We start from the raw sequence: 15,741 nt of genomic DNA on the forward strand, positions 1-15,741 counted from the left end.
TTTGGGAAATCATTTTGGGAACATTTTTCCCAGCGCTGTGCTTTTCCAGCACGGATCAGAGATGGCCCTGTGGCTGGGCAGCCGCTTCCACACGCTCTTTCCAGCGCCGGGTGTGGGCAGAGCAGTGTGGTTGGGACCAGCTTTGAGCTGCTCCTCTCTTATCTCGCCCCAAAGCCACAGCCACGTTCACAAACCAGGTGCTCCCCCGCCTTTCCCCTCCGTGGAGCCTGCGTGGGAAGGCAGGCGCTGCTGTGTGCCCGCAAAAGGGCTGCAGGGGAGGGAGGGAGGGAGGAACCTCCCCTCTCCTTCTCCTTCCATGGCTGAAAGACTCACCCSGGATCACAGAAAGGAGCTGCAGATCAAATCCCCTCCATACCTGCTCCTCCAGAGCGTGCCCGTGTCACTGGGTAGCTGGAAGGGATTAAATCAGGTGTTTTCTCCTGGGGGAATGCTTCAGGACATGCAACACCAGCCCTGAGAAGTTAAAAATCCTCATTGTAATAAACAGATTTAAACACGAGGCCCTGTGCATGCAGAGCAGCCACACAATCCCCTGGATGTGTGTTTGGATGGATATGCATCTCCAAAAGCAACAGGCGTGTTTAGCATGCTCACCTCACATTCTCTTGCTCTGAGGGATACAAAATCCAGCTGATGTGACCAGAAAAAAAGTCACTTTTGAGGCTGGATGGCTTCCTGCTAGCAAAGGAGAATAGACCTGTTTTTAACATGAGAAAAATAGAGGAGGTCTCAAGGATGGAGGTTTATTTTCTCTCTTTGGAGAGCAAAACTCATTTCTCTCTGTTCGATGCAGCAAGGCTGGAGGTTTCTGGGCTCTGTGGGGAATGGCACCACCTTGGAACAGCTGAGAGCCACAGGAATGCCCCGAGCTGCTCAAAGGAGCTTCTGGTGTGGATTTCTACCTTCTAACCTGGGCTTCCTGCAGGAGGACAGGATCCAACGGCAGCAAGCCAAGGTCCCTCTCCAGTTCCAGACTGGCTGTGACCCCATTTGRGTTTAGACTCTCCAGGAAAAGGCGTGGGGGGCTCCTCTGTCCGATGGAGCTGGGGAACATCCCCACCACGCTGCCCCAAGCCTCCCTTCCCCCAGCAGAGAGCCTGAATTTCTCACTCCCTTTATCCTCTTGGAAGGAGAAAAATACACAGAGAACTCAAGCAGAGGGATATTGTGGCTCCTGGCTTGGGAGTTTTCAGCTGTGTGTTTATCAGCTCCATCCCCTGATGGTATCAGCACGAACAGGCCACCCACAAGAAGGCTTAGCAGGCTGGTCTGGGCTCCAGCTTTTCCTGCCTGGCTCCGTGTGTGTGTGTGTGGATGGATGATCCCAGGGCCCGGCCGTCTGGGGCCTGCCTCCATTTATTTACTACACAGCTGATGTCATGGCTAAACATCTTTTTTTCTGTGTTTATGGGGTGTGCTGTTTTAATCTACCCGAGATGAATAGACCCCTAAGAGAAGCCAGCTTAGCCATGTCCCCTTCTTGGATAGGAAACAACAAATTTTAGGACAGGAAATGGGAGCAACTTAAACAAACGGGTTTAGGGTTTTTACTTAAGTCCCCCAGCTCTCTTCYCTCTTTTCCTTCCAATTCCTCGGGGCTGCTTTGGGACAAAGAGGCTCCAGGACAGYTCTCTAACCACCCCTGTGCTCCTGCCCCGCCAGGCACGTCAGACCTGAGCCCCTTCTCGGACCCGCGGCAGTTCGAGCGCTCCTTCCCGACGCTGCCGGCGCTGACGGAGACGCGTTTCTCCGACCCGCGGATGCATTACCCCGGCGCCATGTCCGCCGCCTTCCCCTACACGGCCACGCCCTCGGCCACGGGCATCGGGGGCATCAGCATGACCAGCATGCCCACCACCACGCGCTTCCACCACACCTACCTGCCGCCCCCCTACCCCGGCTCCACGCAGAACCAGAGCGGGCCCTTCCAGGCCAACCCCTCTCCCTACCATTTGTACTACGGCACGTCCTCGGGTTCCTATCAATTCTCCATGGTGGCGGGAGGTGAGCGCTCGCCCACCCGCATGCTGTCGTCCTGCACGAGCGCCTCGGCGGGGAACAACCTGATGAACCCCAACCTGGGCGCTCAGAGCGACGGCGTGGACGCCGACGGCAGCCACAGTAACTCGCCCACCRCCATGAGCACCACGGGCAGGATGGATGAGTCCGTCTGGAGACCCTACTGAGGAGGAACTCGGCYGGGCGCCGTGTCTGTAACCAAAGCAGCCCCGTTGCTCCTTTTCGGGAGCGACCAAAGTTGACGCCAAGGGAAAAGGTAAAACCAAAGTCTCCCAAACCCAAAGCAAACCAGGATCYTCTGCATGCAAACATCAAGCGAAGATGGACCGAGAGCTGCGTTACATTTCAAGGTGAACACCCACGAGGCTTGAATGTGTCGCTTGATGTGGTTCCTTCCGCGTGTTTTAGGTATGTGGATTGTACATAGGGAAAAAAAAAAAAAACCAAGGACGTGTGGAATCAGATATTTGGTACTTGCAGAACACTTCTCATTCATCTCAATTGCACCTCTTCCCCACACAAAGCATTCAAAAGTGAGGAACAGCTCAGCCTTCCTCTGCAAAATGGTTCAGAGAAGTTAAAACACCAGGGAGCCGTCTGAGCCATCTCTCTGCCAGTGCAGAAGGACTGAACTGAACAAAAAAAAAGGAGAAAAAAAAGAAAAAAAACCCCATTGTCTCCTGTCCTTCCCTCCCTGCTGGTGAAGGGTCCCTGAGCACCAAAGAGCAGTGGGGTTTGCAGCACAGCCAGGCACTGGGGCTCAGTCAGCCACGTGAACAAGAGCTGTGATGTGATTATTGTTAATATTTGTTGACGACAGAGGTTGTATTGTTCATTTTCATGTCATTGTCGTCGTCTGTCAATCAGTAACGTGGCTGACCCCGGGCCTGGCCGACCCCTCCCCTCTATGTTTACACTCGAGATGTACTTTTTACGGAGATGTTTTGTTTTATTTGTTTATTCTCTTGTCCTGACCTCACCATTCAGCTCTTTGCTCCCCTCAGCAAACCTCAGTGATGCCGGTTGAGGTGAAGGCAGCGTTCAGGACAATCCAAGACGTTTGAGATGCACTTCCCAGGGGCTCAGGAGCCTTTGGCACGGCCTTGCCACCGTTCTCCAGGTGTTCCATTCATCCCCTCTGAGCAGCAGCTGGTGGCAAAGCCTCGTAATTCTGTTACAGTCCTTCCCCCTGTTCTCACCCAGACAGCATTAACACAACTTTTTATTTTGACTCACGCCTGTAGTTCATCCTGAAAGCTCTGCCTGAGATCTGGAGAAAGGAGCAGTTTTCTCCTCTTGATGGTGGTGGAAATGCTGTGAATCGATGCTGTGCAGCCTCTTCCACCCCCTGACCCTCATTCCTTCCCCCCGGTGACCCCGAGCACAGGGATCTCACTGTGGAGGAAAAATCTGAGCAGGGGACACTCATTGGTGGTGGTGGCATCAGGTGGCATTTGGGGGAACCAGTTCTGCCAAGCACCAACACCCTCACAGCTGATACCAAAGAGATTGCAACCAGTGATGGGAGCTGTGGGTACCCAGAGGGGTGGTCTGGTGACCCCAGGGCCGGGTCAGTGGCTTGGCTCTGATGCACAACACAGGGTTTGTCACCTCCCAAAGCCGACTGTGCCTTCTGCTGCCACGGGAACTGGGGCTGGATTGAGGATTCCTCATGCTGGGAGTGCACACAGACAGGTTTCCAGGGAATCTGTATCTGCAGTACCCCCTGTCCTGAGAGCCTTCCCTGCAGTGAGGACAGTCTCTAACCCTAACCAAACCTAACCCAACCTCAGTAGAAATTACTGCGTTTTCCTACTGACAGCGAGAAAGGATTTTCTTACAGTTTCTGGTTAAGGTAAGGGTAGGGAAAAAGCTGTGGGTAGTAGCCCTACATTTGCTGTGCAACCCTAAAACCCTAATCCTAACCCCAACCCTAACCCTAGCCCCATTGCCACCAGTGACCATGCCTTTTTTTTTTTCCATTTTTCCTATAAACATATCAAAATTGAACACCCAGAGCTGCCCTCCCAGCCCCTGTGCCACCATCCCAGCCTTGTCACCTGTCCCCAGATGCCACCCTCAGCACAGAGCGCTGTAATTGCACTACCACGGTGGAGCAGCACACCCTGGAGAGCTGCCATGACCACTCCGAGTCCCAGAAACAACAAAGAACAACTCTTTTAAATAAATAATAATAATATTAATAATAATAATAATAATTTAAGAAAAAAAAAAAGCCTTACCCCAGCAAAACTGCAACCTCCGCTCGCCTTAGCGCCGGAGCTGGAAAGGGCAGCCTGTGTTTTGATGCCTTTTTACATTTGTCATCCCGTCCCACTGGTTGAAAGCACAAAGGAAAACAAGGCATTCGTAGTTCTAGGTTAATTTAAGACTGTTCGTAGTGAGTTTTAAAAAGAGAAAATAATGAAAAGAATGGCAACGATGTTGTTTTTATGACATATTGTCATGTGAAGGTGTAAATAGATGCACCTCTGTTGTATGCAAATGGTCACGAGACAGGCCAATGTTTTTTGCTTTGCACTATAATTTGCTTTTTTTTTTTTAAAAAAAAAAATGCACAATCGCTTGTACAGTAAAGCCCCTTTGTCTGGCTCACAGAATATTTAACTATAAAATCTAATTTTTGGTCTTATTTGTTATAATAATATAATTCTTAAATGTGTTGAAGGATACGATTCTTAATAATGCTTCTAATACTTGTATGTGCAGGGTAAAATAACACCAGACTGAGGAGACGAGATCAGAGATCTTTGTAGATAAAGAAGGCTAAAGTCGTTGGGTTTTTTAATGGTGTCTTAAGATGGACATTAAAAAAAAAAAAAATGCTAGTGATACCAAAAATGTGGTTATTTGTGTAACACCCCAGCCCTACTTGAAGGTAATATTTAATATGTAGCCCAATTTTTAACCTGTAGCACTTGTCACTGGGGAGGGGGGCGGTGGGGAGGGGGGAGAGGAAGAGGAGGAAGAAGAGGAGGCTGCGCTGCTGGAAAAGCTGTGGCCGGAGGAGAATCCCTGCTCTGGCTTCCCTGAAAACGGCCGGGCTGGTGGGGACAGAGCCGCGGCTCCGGGGACAGCTCTGCTTTTCTGCCGGGGGTTCTTTGTGCTCCGATGTTCGTGGCCACGGCCTCGGGCCGCCCTGTAATCCTGTCATGTGGTGCCATGTGGAACAATAAACCGATGGTTACGAGTGTCCCCGCCGCCTCCCGACTGTCACTTGTCGCCGGGCTCCGCGCCAAGGGAGGCTCCTTTCCCCAGAGTTGGATTTTTGTCCTGCTCGGAGCGCTCCATCGCCCAAATCTGGTGTGTGGGAGCTGCTCTTGGCTGCAATTCGGCACCAAAAGGGTGGGCAGGCAGGGATGGGGTGGGATGTGTCTCTATTAGATGGGATGGGATGGGATGGGATGGGATGGGATGGGATGGGATGGGGTGGAATGGGATGGGATAGGGGGATCTGAGCTCCCTGAAAACCCCTTTAAACCTCTCCAGGATGGGTCTGCAGCGCTCGGCCTGCCCAGGACAGCCCAGCAGGATGATTTCTGCATCCTCACCCAGCATCCCGCTCCCCTCCTGCCCTCCTCCAGCACCTCCCGAGCTGCAAAACCTCCACTCAAATCCATCAGGACCCAAATTCCCGGGTGCTGCGAGCCCGAACCCCTCAGCACTCAGCACTCGCCTCCAGAACCCAAACGACAGCCGAGAGGCAAAAATAAAAAAGTTCCAGCCCACAGTGAGATCCGATGCCAAGGAGCTGCGGGCCGGGGCTCCTGGAGAGCCAGAATTATTCATGAGAGCAGGGAAGGAGCGCCGGGGCCATTCCCAAACCCCTCAGCAGCATCTCTGTGAGCGTAACCCACAGTGGCCTTTGCGTGGAAAGAGGAAAAAAAAAAAAAAAAAAAAAAAAAAAAAAAAAAAAAAAAAAAAAAAAAAAAAAAAAAAAAAAAAAAAAAAAAAAAAAAAAAAGGAGAAAAAAAAGTTAGGAAAAGCCCAAACCAAACCACAATAAATGCTCGTAGCCGTCTCCACAGCCCAGGCCAGCAGGAAAATGTTCCAAGGAAAACCCGAGACATAGCTGCYTTTTCTTCACAGCTCCTGCGAGAGGAAACACCCTGAGGTGTAGCTGCTGTTTACAGGAACTTTCTGTTCCAAACGGATCCCGGCTTTTCTTGCAGCCTCRGTTAGAGCTGCAGGGGGAAGAAGAAGGAAAGGGGAGAAAAAAGAAAATGAATAAAAAGGACTTTTTTTTTGTCCTGACATGCAGTAGATCATCCATGGAATCCATGGGTCAGTGGGGTTCAAGGCCTTGGCCAAGTGGTTTTGGGGCTGGAGGGGATGAGGATGTGGCTGGAGAAGGAAATCCCAGAAAAAAACAGTGCCAGGGGGACTCAGCAGCTCCAAAAATCCTGATGGGAGGCCGAGGGAGCTGCTGGAGTTAAATGTGCCCTGAATGCCAGAGGGTTGTGATTTTTATATTGGCATTATTTTTGTTATTATTATTATTATTATTATTGTGATATTTCCATAAAGGTGATGTTTTTACATAGGGGATATTTTTACCACACACAGCATCCACCATGCCCCCACACAGGTTTTATCCCAAATTACTGAATTTAAATGGGAAAGCTGGACCCCAGCACGGCACTGGGGGGCTGTGGGGTGCATCAACCCCTCCCAAACGTTCCCAAATACCCAAGAAACCCCTCTGTTCCGGCATCACTCCAAAAAAACAGGGCTGGAAGCAACAGCGTGGGGCAGTCAGAGCAGGAATGTTTGGGTTTTCTTTTGCAACACAAAACTGAAAAGGGGAAAAAAAAATCTAGAGCTTGGAGAGCTATTTTTTTGAGCATTCAGATATTAAATTGCGCAGAGTTTGGACTAAAAAAGCTCCTAGAAAAAATGAAGAGTATTTCCTTTGAGATCAGAGCTAACAAAAGTCTCAGTTTTATTCTCATTCCAGCCCAAACTCTGAAGCCCAGCCTCTGTTTTAATGACTCTGTTGTGTCCAAACTGCCTTGATAAATAATCTTTTAACTTGCACCAATTCTGGGGCTCCACAGGATGCAGGGGAAGGATCCTGGCTCTGGCCTTGCACATCAAACCCTTAATGAACCTTGYCCAAATTAGCAATCAGCATCATCAAGGCCCAATTCTGTTCCTTTGAAAGAGCAATGAAATCCCATTTCTCAGAAATAAAACCAGATGGCCCTGAGAGGTTCAGAGCACCCACCCAGCACCCCCAGAACCTGAAAAAAAACCACCCCTGTGGGCACCATCTGGAGCAGAGCGAAATTCCCACTCTTGGCATAATTTTCGTGGTGATCCACGGGGGGTTAATCCTTCCCGCTGGAAAGGATGGGGCTCTGTGGGGTTGGGGTGGGTGTTTTTTGTGAATGCTGCCTATTTAGAGGCTAAACGATGGAAAACATGGAAAATTCATTAGGGTGTCTGGGCGAGTGTTGGGTTACACGTCATTCACATCCACTTACTCAGCGGGACCTCACGCCTTGGGGGAGAGAGATATTTATACCCATTTATATACATTGATTTTATACACAGCAGTTGTTGGGGGATTTTTTTTTTTTCCCCCTCCATTTCATTCCCAGACAGGCACAAAAAATGAGACATTTTGCTTCTTTTTGAGACTCGTTGTCCCTCTCAGCCTGGGTTTGCTGGGCTCTGTTTCCTTCCACCCTGGGAGGTGATCGGGGCCRTTCCCAGTGCTTGGGGCAGGCTGGAGCTGTTAACTTGGATCCAGAAAGGGCAAATCCTTTCCTGGATTTGCAAATCCCAGGACCTGCAGCCTGGGATCCCCCAAATTCCCGTTCCTTCAGCGCTGCCTGGGACAGGAGAGCTTCTGCAGTGCCCAAAGTATAAAACTCGACAAAAACCACCCCAATCCTTCATTCCTGACAACTCAGAATTTCTCCACTTTGCTGCAATACAAACCCACGCGATAAAAACGCTGTTCCAAGCTCAGGGGAGCGGTTTTGTTCACCATGTTTCAGTTTTTCTTTCTCCTCGGCTTCACCCTGTCCTGACGCCACCGCCCAGCCCCGAACCACATCAGAAATGCCACCAAGCAGGGCCGTGTCACCAGGGCACACCTTTCTGAGGGCACCTGAACCCGCACCCCGCTGCCGGCAGCYCCACAAACCACATCTTGAAACCCTCAGCGAGCACCTCGTGTGCTGCTCTTTGATTTAATCGCATGATTTTATTTTTATTTAGTCCATGCAAAGCAAGGCCCCCGTGTAACCGTTCATTCCTGGGACGCGGGGAAGGTGTTTTCTTGTGCAGAGGCTGGGCTGGGCCGCGAGATCAGAAGAGTTTCAATTAAAACAGGCTCATGTGAGTCTTTATTCTCGGCTTGGCGCACAGAAGCTAAAAACGCTGTTAAAGCGACGCAGCGCCGGGATCCCGCCGCTGTCAGACGGGCGGCCCTGAGCGCAGCCCCACTTCAAAGCACCGGGGCAGGGCACGCCGGAGAGCGGGGCCTCATTAACCCCGAAATTGCGTTAGATCGGCCGATAGCGGGCTCTAATTAGCGCGGGAGGGGCGCCCGGGGGAGCCGGGGCCGCGTCCCGGAGCATCCCCCAGGTGAGCGCCCCGGGCGGGGCACCTGCTGCGTGGGCAGSGCTCACCGGGCTCACCGGGCCGGGCCAGGGCTCCCGGAGCCTCCCGGGGGCACCGCAGCACCCACAGCTCCCTGCTAGCCCCACCCGGGCACCCCCGGCCGCCGCCTGCCCCCGGGATGCGCTGCTCCACCCGGGATGTGCCGCTGCCCCCGGGATGTGCCGCTCTCCCGGGATGTGCCGCTCTCCCGGGATGTGCCGCCGCTCTCCCGGGATGTGATGTGCTGTTCTGCCGGGATGTGCCACTGCCCCCGGGATGCGCTGCTCCACCCGGGATGCGCTGCTCCACCCGGGATGCGCTGCTCCACCCGGGATGCGCTGCTTCACCCGGGATGTGCCGCCGCTCTCCCGGGATGTGATGTGTCGTTCCCCCCGGGATGTGATGTGCTGTTCTCCCGGGATGTGCCGCTCTCCCGGGATGTGCCGCTCTCCCGGGATGTGCCGCTCTCCCGGGATGTGCCGCCGCTCTCCCGGGATGTGCCGCTCTCCCGGGATGTGCCATTCTCCCGGGATGTGACGCTCTCCCGGGATGTGCCGGTCTCCTGGGATGCACCGTTCCCCCCGGGATGTGCCGTTCCCCCCGGGATGTGCCGTTCTCCCGGGATGTGCCGCCGTTTCCCCCGGGATGTGCCGTTCCCCCCGGGATTTACCGTTTCCCCCGGGATGTGCCGCCGTTTCCCCCGGGATGTGCCGTTCCCCCCGGGATGTGATGGATGTGCCGCTCTCCCGGGATTTGCCGCTCCCCCCGGGATGCTCGGCCTGGGGAACGAGCTGGGAGTGTCCCCCCGGTTCTGCAGCCCCCGAGGATCAGGCCGGGCTCTCGCACGCCTGCGGGAGGTTTGGGGACGCTCCCGGGGCTCCTGGCAGGCAGCGCCCTGAGCCTTCATCCCGACGGGGCTGGAAAAGCCGCGGGTCTCTCGGCTGGGCAAGGAAATCATCCCCGGGATGGCACCGGGGCCATCGGGAGAGCGCTGGGAGCTGCCGGGTGCTGCCCATCCCACACCTCTGCTCGTTCCCTGCAGCTCTGGGCCCGTGGCAGAGCTGCTTTCCCTGCGGGAGGGGGGTCCTGCTTTGTGTCAGCTCAGCGCTGGAGCAGAACCCCTCAGCTCRGCTCAGCTCAGCTCRGCTCAGCTCAGCTCCGTTTCTTTCCCTTTGGAAACGGAGTTCCCAAGGCTGTGACCACCGTCGGGACAGACACGAGGTCACAGCAATGACCCTCCCGCCGGTGCATCCCGGTCCCACCGGGGCTCCCGGGGCCGCCGCCGCCGCCTCATCCCAATCTTCAGCCATCGCGGCGGGGCCGCTGCGGTTCCGGGGCTGGCCCGGGCTCCCGGGAGCGCCGCTCGCATCGCCCGGCCCGGAACCGCGGCGCTTCCCCGCGGCCCCGTGCGGCTCCGAGCGCTCCGGCCACCGCGGCTGCAGCACCCGGCCGGGGCGGGACCGGAGCCGGCGGCTGCGATTGCTTCAGCCCCGGACTTTAATGGGGCTCCGAGGTGACTCAGGGCCCGCGGGGGCTCGGTTCAGCTCCTTCTGTCCCGGTGTAAATGCACAGAGATTATAAAAACACAGAGATTATAAATGCACAGGTATTAGAAATGCACAGATATTATAGATACACAGATATTAGAAATGCACAGACATTATAGATACACAGATATTAGAAATGCACAGGTATTAGAAATGCGCAGATATTAGAAATGCACAGGTATTAGAAATGCGCAGATATTAGAAATGCACAGCTATTATAGATACACAGATATTAGAAATGCACAGACATTAGAAATGCACAGATATTACAAATACACCGATATTATAACACACAGATATTATAATACACCGATATTATAATACACCGATATTAGAAATACACATATGTTATAAACACACAGATATTACAAATGCACGGATATTATAATACACAGATATTACAAATACACCGATATTATAACACACAGATATTATAATACACAGATGTTCTGTATCTATAGGCGSTGCCGCAGCGATCCGGGCGCTGCCCCTCCCCAGGCACCGCGGGCAGGGCAGATGGCGAGTTAAACAAACCCGTCTGAGCCACAGCCGGGGCTCGGCCCAGACACGGAGCCCGACYGCGGCCGCGGCTGAGGCAGCTCCTCCAAACCACCGCGAGTCTGTGCCCGGAGCTCCGCCGGCGCTGCCCCCGCTCCTCCCGCCCCGGGCACGCTCTGAGCCCGCTGTCCGTGTGTCTGCGGCCCCAGGGGGCTGCTCTGAGTGTCCGCCTGTCCCTGGCTGTCCCTGCCAYTCCCCGGAGTGTCCCCGTCACACCYCCGCTGCTTYGCACTTTGTTTTTCCCGTTTGCAAAGGGCGATTTTCGGAGCTGGTGCAGCGGCCGTGTCCCTGCAGGGCAATCCCTGTGCCCTCTGTCCTTGTGCCCGCCTGGCTGTGCCTGTGCCCCAGGGGAGGGCTGGCTTTGGGGACAGTCCCAGGTCCTGCTGTGACCCACAGCACCTCACAGGGATTGATCCGAGCTCTCCTCTGCCCTGCACGGCCCTGGGAGCAGATGACACGGAGGGACACGTCCTCCCGTGCTCCCGCGCTGCTGGGGTGGCTCCTGGCCGGTATCAGATGGTGGCAGCCCCAAAATCATCTGGGAAGGGAAAAATCCCAATCTTGGGACAGCCCTGGAGCGCCTGCACTGGTGTGTGGCACACCCTGGTGCTGCCCTGGGGCAGAGCGCTGGTTCATAGAGCATCACCAGGGCAGTGTCCTCACAGGACTGGGGACATTATCCTCACAGGACAGGGGACATTATCCTCACAGGACAGGGGACATTATCCCCACAGGACAGGGGACATTATCCTCACAGGACAGGGGAATTTGCTCTCACAGGATCGTGGATTTTCTGCCATGAGAATTTTGGGGCACCTGTGCTGACCAACCAGCACAAGCACCCTCATGACCCTGTGCCTCTTGTCCCAACTCTTTTCCCCAAACCCGCAGGAGCCCAACACCCGCCGGACCTCTCCCAGCTCCACCAATCATCCCGAAATATTCCCATTGCTGCAATTCCCACCGAACGGGACACGGGGTGGAACCGGGAGCCCCCAGAGCTGCCTCTGGAGCGGGATGTCCTTGCAGGGATCCGGGAAGGGCGCTGGCGTTGCCCAATCCACGCGCATGGAAATGAAGTGCTTTGTGCGCAGAAAAAGCCCTCGTTCTGCAGCGGCGCTGGGTGTGTGCGCGTGTGGGAGTTCAGACTCTGCAGGAGCAACCTCGGATGCCTGGAAAAATCTCCTTTGTGCATTTAATTAGCGGTGAAGGCCATTTGCATGCGAGATGCCTGTCGGTCTGAAGCTGCTCGCTGATCACAACTGCAGCCCGGCTGCATTGTGAGCTTTGTTTGCCTCAGACCGCAARGGCCCCGCCGGAGCGGAGCTGAGCGCTTTTTGCATTTCAAAGCCCAGGTACCGGGGGTTATTTCACAACCGGGACTGGGCCCGGCCTCCCCTCCCGCTTTCCCCGGGAGCTGCGGGCGCTGCGGCCGCGGGTGAGGATCGGATCSGTGCCCTGAGCGCTCCAGCCGAGGGTGCCGGGGCTGGGATGGGCTGGGATGTGCCGGGCAAAGATCCCAAAGCTGCCCCGGTTCGCTGTCAAACGGCGCCGCTGGGAGTGGGGAGTGGGGATTAAACCCGACTGGCCGTGCCCAGGTTTTCCTCGCTGGACCTCGGCCGGTCCAGATCTCCTTGAGCCTCACCTGAGGTTCCTCATTTTTCACCTCTTCTGGAGCAGCCCTGAGCTCTTTCTGACTCGGGGAGGGGGGTGAGGTTGGGGAGCAAAGGGTTAAAYTCACTCCCCCCACCTGTATATTTTCCCGAGGCTCCCGATAGCAATCGAGAACGCAGGAAACGCTGCCTTGGAGGGCGCTGAATTTGCCAAAACCGTGCCACGAGTCCAACTTATAAAGCAAAGTTTATTTGTGAAGTTACAGGAGGCTGAAGCAGCTCCTGGGAAGGGCTCAGCTCTTTAAACCTACCCCAGGTTCGGTTTTTTCCCCATCTCTGCCTTTTAAAGCTGCCGGCCTTGGGAAGAGGGGCTCGGTTTTAATCCAATAAGGGGTTTTGGGTTTTTTTTTTTCTCCCGTAGGCAAATTCTGGAGCTCATCAAGGCACAGATCAACCCCGGGCTGGGTTATAGAGAGGCATTTGACTTTGACAGGGAGGATTTCAGCTCTTTTGGAGCCTTGTGAGGGACCCGAGAGGACCACTGGCTGTGGCTCCCCCGTTCCAGAGGGGCTCAGCACCACCCGGGATGCTGGGATGGGATGCTGGGATGCTGTTTCAGGATGCTGTTTTGGGATTCTGTTTCAGGATGCTGTTTTGGGATTTCGTTTTGGGATTTCGTTTTGGGATGCTCTTTTGGGATGCTCTTTTGGGATGCCATGATGGTCCACGGCGGCCACACAAGCACCTCGAGGTCCTTGCCCATTAACCCAGCCCAGCTCCAAGTTCCAATTAACAATTAACAAAGATCCTCAGATCCCTGAGRGTGTTTTAGAACCTCTCCACCCCAGTGGCAGCCACTGTGCCCCTCGTGCCAGGAGAACACATTAAAACTTCTTAACTAGATATTCAAAAATCCATGGTGCTGGCATTTCCTGGGGCAGGGGGTGCCGGGTTTGGCTCCTCGCTCGGGGGCTCCGGTTGTTCCCAGCCCGGACCAGCCCCGTTCCTGCCCGGGGTGAGAGCGGAGCGTGTCCCGTTCTTGTCCCGTTCTTATCCCGTTCTTATCCCGTTCTTATCCCGTTCTTATCCCGTCCTTATCCCGCCCCGGAGAGGCGGCGGCTCCTCCTGCCTACGTGAGCTCGGGCACACTCCCGCCCCGTTGAGCTGCGATGGGAGCCGGGCTGGGCCGAGCCGTGCCCGTGCCAGGGCAGCCCAGAGGGCGAGGAGAGACCGGAGCCCCGCGATGTTCCCGTCGCCACCCCGGGATGGGCTCATCCCAACCGGGAAAGGGCGAGTGGAGCCCCACGGAACCCGCGGGACATCCCAACCCCATCCCGGATCGCTGCTGCTCGGCCCCGACACCCGCGGGGACCCCGAATTCAGCTCCAAATTCAGCTCCAAATTCAGCTCCAAATTCAGCTCCAAAGTCGGCCCGAGCTGAGGCCTTGGGTCAGCGCGGCTTTGGCACCGCGGGCTCGGCTCCCTCGGGTTTGTTCAAACCCCTGCGGGAGGATCCGGGCTAAAGCCGGGCTTAAGCCGGGCTAAAGCCGGGCTAAACCGGGCTAAAGCCGGGCTGGAGCGCTGCACCCGCGGTGGCACCGGGCCGCCCCCGCAGCCTGGGTGGCCCATTCTGGGCGGTGATTAACGAGCGCTAATTGAGCCGAGGTTCAGGTTTAAATGGCACCAGGGGAGGGGCGGTAGCGATAGCGGCGAGCGCGGCGTGTCCGGGGGCCACGGGCACAGCTCTGCCGGCCCGACCGGTCCCACCAGCCCGGCTCGGGGCCCAATTTCGGCAAAAGCCACCCAGGGCTGGGCTCGCACCTCCTCGCCCCCGCTGCATGCCCAGAGCCCCCGAGGAAAAGGGCCGGGTTTGGGTTTTACTGCAGCGAAAAGCACAAAATCACCCCAAAATGCCAGCTGGGGTGGGCTTTGTGTGGGGTTTGGGGCTTGAACAGGAAAAGGGGGAATAAAACCCTGTGCAGGGAACTCTGGGGACATTCCCCGGGGTGGCAGTGACCCCTGGCTCTGGAGGGGACACGGGGCTGTGCCAGGCTGGGACTCCTCGGGCACCCCCTGGCACCCCCTGGCACCCCCTGGCACCAGACAGAGTTTGGGGTGATGGGAAGGGGCACCTCAGCTCCTCCCGCCCCTTAAACCTCACCTTCAAGGTCAGAAATCTTTACACTCACTAAAAAAAAATGGAATTAAATTACATTAAAAGGCTGATCTCCTCTAAAAGGGGATTTAGAAAAGCCACCAGGAGCGGGGATGGAAAGCGGCAATAAAATCATCTCTTTAGGTAAAAACAATCTCCACAAAGCTTGGGGTGATTTAGAGGGTTGGAAATGCCTCTGAGCTCACCCCAAAAAGTGCTGAGGGAGGAACGTGGGTGCCTGCATGTGCCCGGTGACCCCGCTTCCTCTCCGTGGCATGTGCCCGGTGACCCCGCTTCCTCTCCGTGGAAAAAAAAAAAAAAAAAAAAAAAAAAGATGAATCATTAAAATCCCCCTTGAAAAAAAATTCCTGCAGCGTTTTCCACCCATTTCTTTTCCCCCCACGTGGATTATCTCCTCTGGTTCCAAAGCCACAAGAAAATATCATCACATTTTTAAACCGAAAACCTCAAGGTAAATAAAGGAAAGGGTTTGGATCTGCATCCAGCCCTCACCACTTCTATCGGGGAAAAAAACGCCGGCGCAGTTCCCCGCCGATATAAGATAGAAAGGTGGGGAACATTTTTKAAATGTTCTGAAAACATTCCAGCATCTATAGGAATCAAAGCCCCATTGAAAGCTACAGAACCCCTCACATTCGAGGGTTTTAATGAAAACCAAATTTTTTTTTTTTCAGCCCCTGTGTTTTTTCTTCTCGAGGATTTCCAGGGGAATACAACTGGAGCAGGGGGCGGACGTGGGGAACTTGGCTGGAGTTTCTCCTGCCCCAATAGGGCTTTATTTCACTGTGGGGCTTTTTAAAAGGGTTTAAAGATAATATGGCCTCGTATTTTTGGACTTGTCAAAGTGCTCTGGATCAGCGCTGGGTTATTTTCCACTGGAAAATAAATGATGGAGCAGGGGCAGGAGGGGAATTGGGGGGATTTGGGTGTTTGCCATGAGAGCAGGGCTCCCGAGGTCGGGCTGCCAGGCCGTGGGCAGGAAAGAAAAAGCCAAATTTTGGGCTTAATCTTTAATGGTGTGGAGCTGGGCAAACCTCCTGCCTTCCGTGCAGGAGAAAAAAAAACATCCCCCGAGCTGCGAACTGCCCGGCCCCGGGAGCGGAAAGCTCTGCCCACCCTCCTCGGGAAGCAGCAGGGGTTGTGTCCCCCTGAAAAAAAAAAATAAAAATAAAAA

At 54.8% G+C, this 15,741-nt stretch overlaps 2 protein-coding genes across 2 annotated transcripts in view; one reads left to right on the top strand and one right to left on the bottom strand.

Annotated features, from left to right (window-relative positions):
* LOC130585203 (runt-related transcription factor 3-like) overlaps nucleotides 1-2,672 on the top strand; it is a 12,702-nt gene extending 10,030 nt beyond the window's left edge. The window contains exon 2 of the mRNA XM_057385590.1: nucleotides 1,684-2,672. Within this exon, the coding sequence (XP_057241573.1) occupies nucleotides 1,684-2,207 (524 nt within the window). The 3' untranslated portion in view covers nucleotides 2,208-2,672. The remainder of the gene's footprint in view (nucleotides 1-1,683) is intronic.
* A 6,344-nt stretch (nucleotides 2,673-9,016) lies between these two features.
* Nucleotides 9,017-9,580, bottom strand: LOC130585208 (variant surface antigen D-like). The gene has a single exon (XM_057385598.1). It carries the CDS (start codon nucleotides 9,578-9,580, stop codon nucleotides 9,017-9,019), a length of 564 nt encoding a protein of 187 aa, XP_057241581.1.
* Between the last annotated feature and the right edge of the window lie 6,161 nt (nucleotides 9,581-15,741).

The sequence above is a fragment of the Malurus melanocephalus genome, unplaced genomic scaffold, assembly GCF_030028575.1.
Source record: "Malurus melanocephalus ecotype Western Australia unplaced genomic scaffold, MMel_1.1 scaffold_846, whole genome shotgun sequence".
Classification (NCBI taxonomy): domain Eukaryota; kingdom Metazoa; phylum Chordata; class Aves; order Passeriformes; family Maluridae; genus Malurus; species Malurus melanocephalus.

Excerpts from the sequence above, each read along its gene's own strand:
- LOC130585208 (XM_057385598.1), bottom strand. The coding sequence starts at position 9,580 with ATGAAGGCTCAGGGCGCTGCCTGCCAGGAGCCCCGGGAGCGTCCCCAA.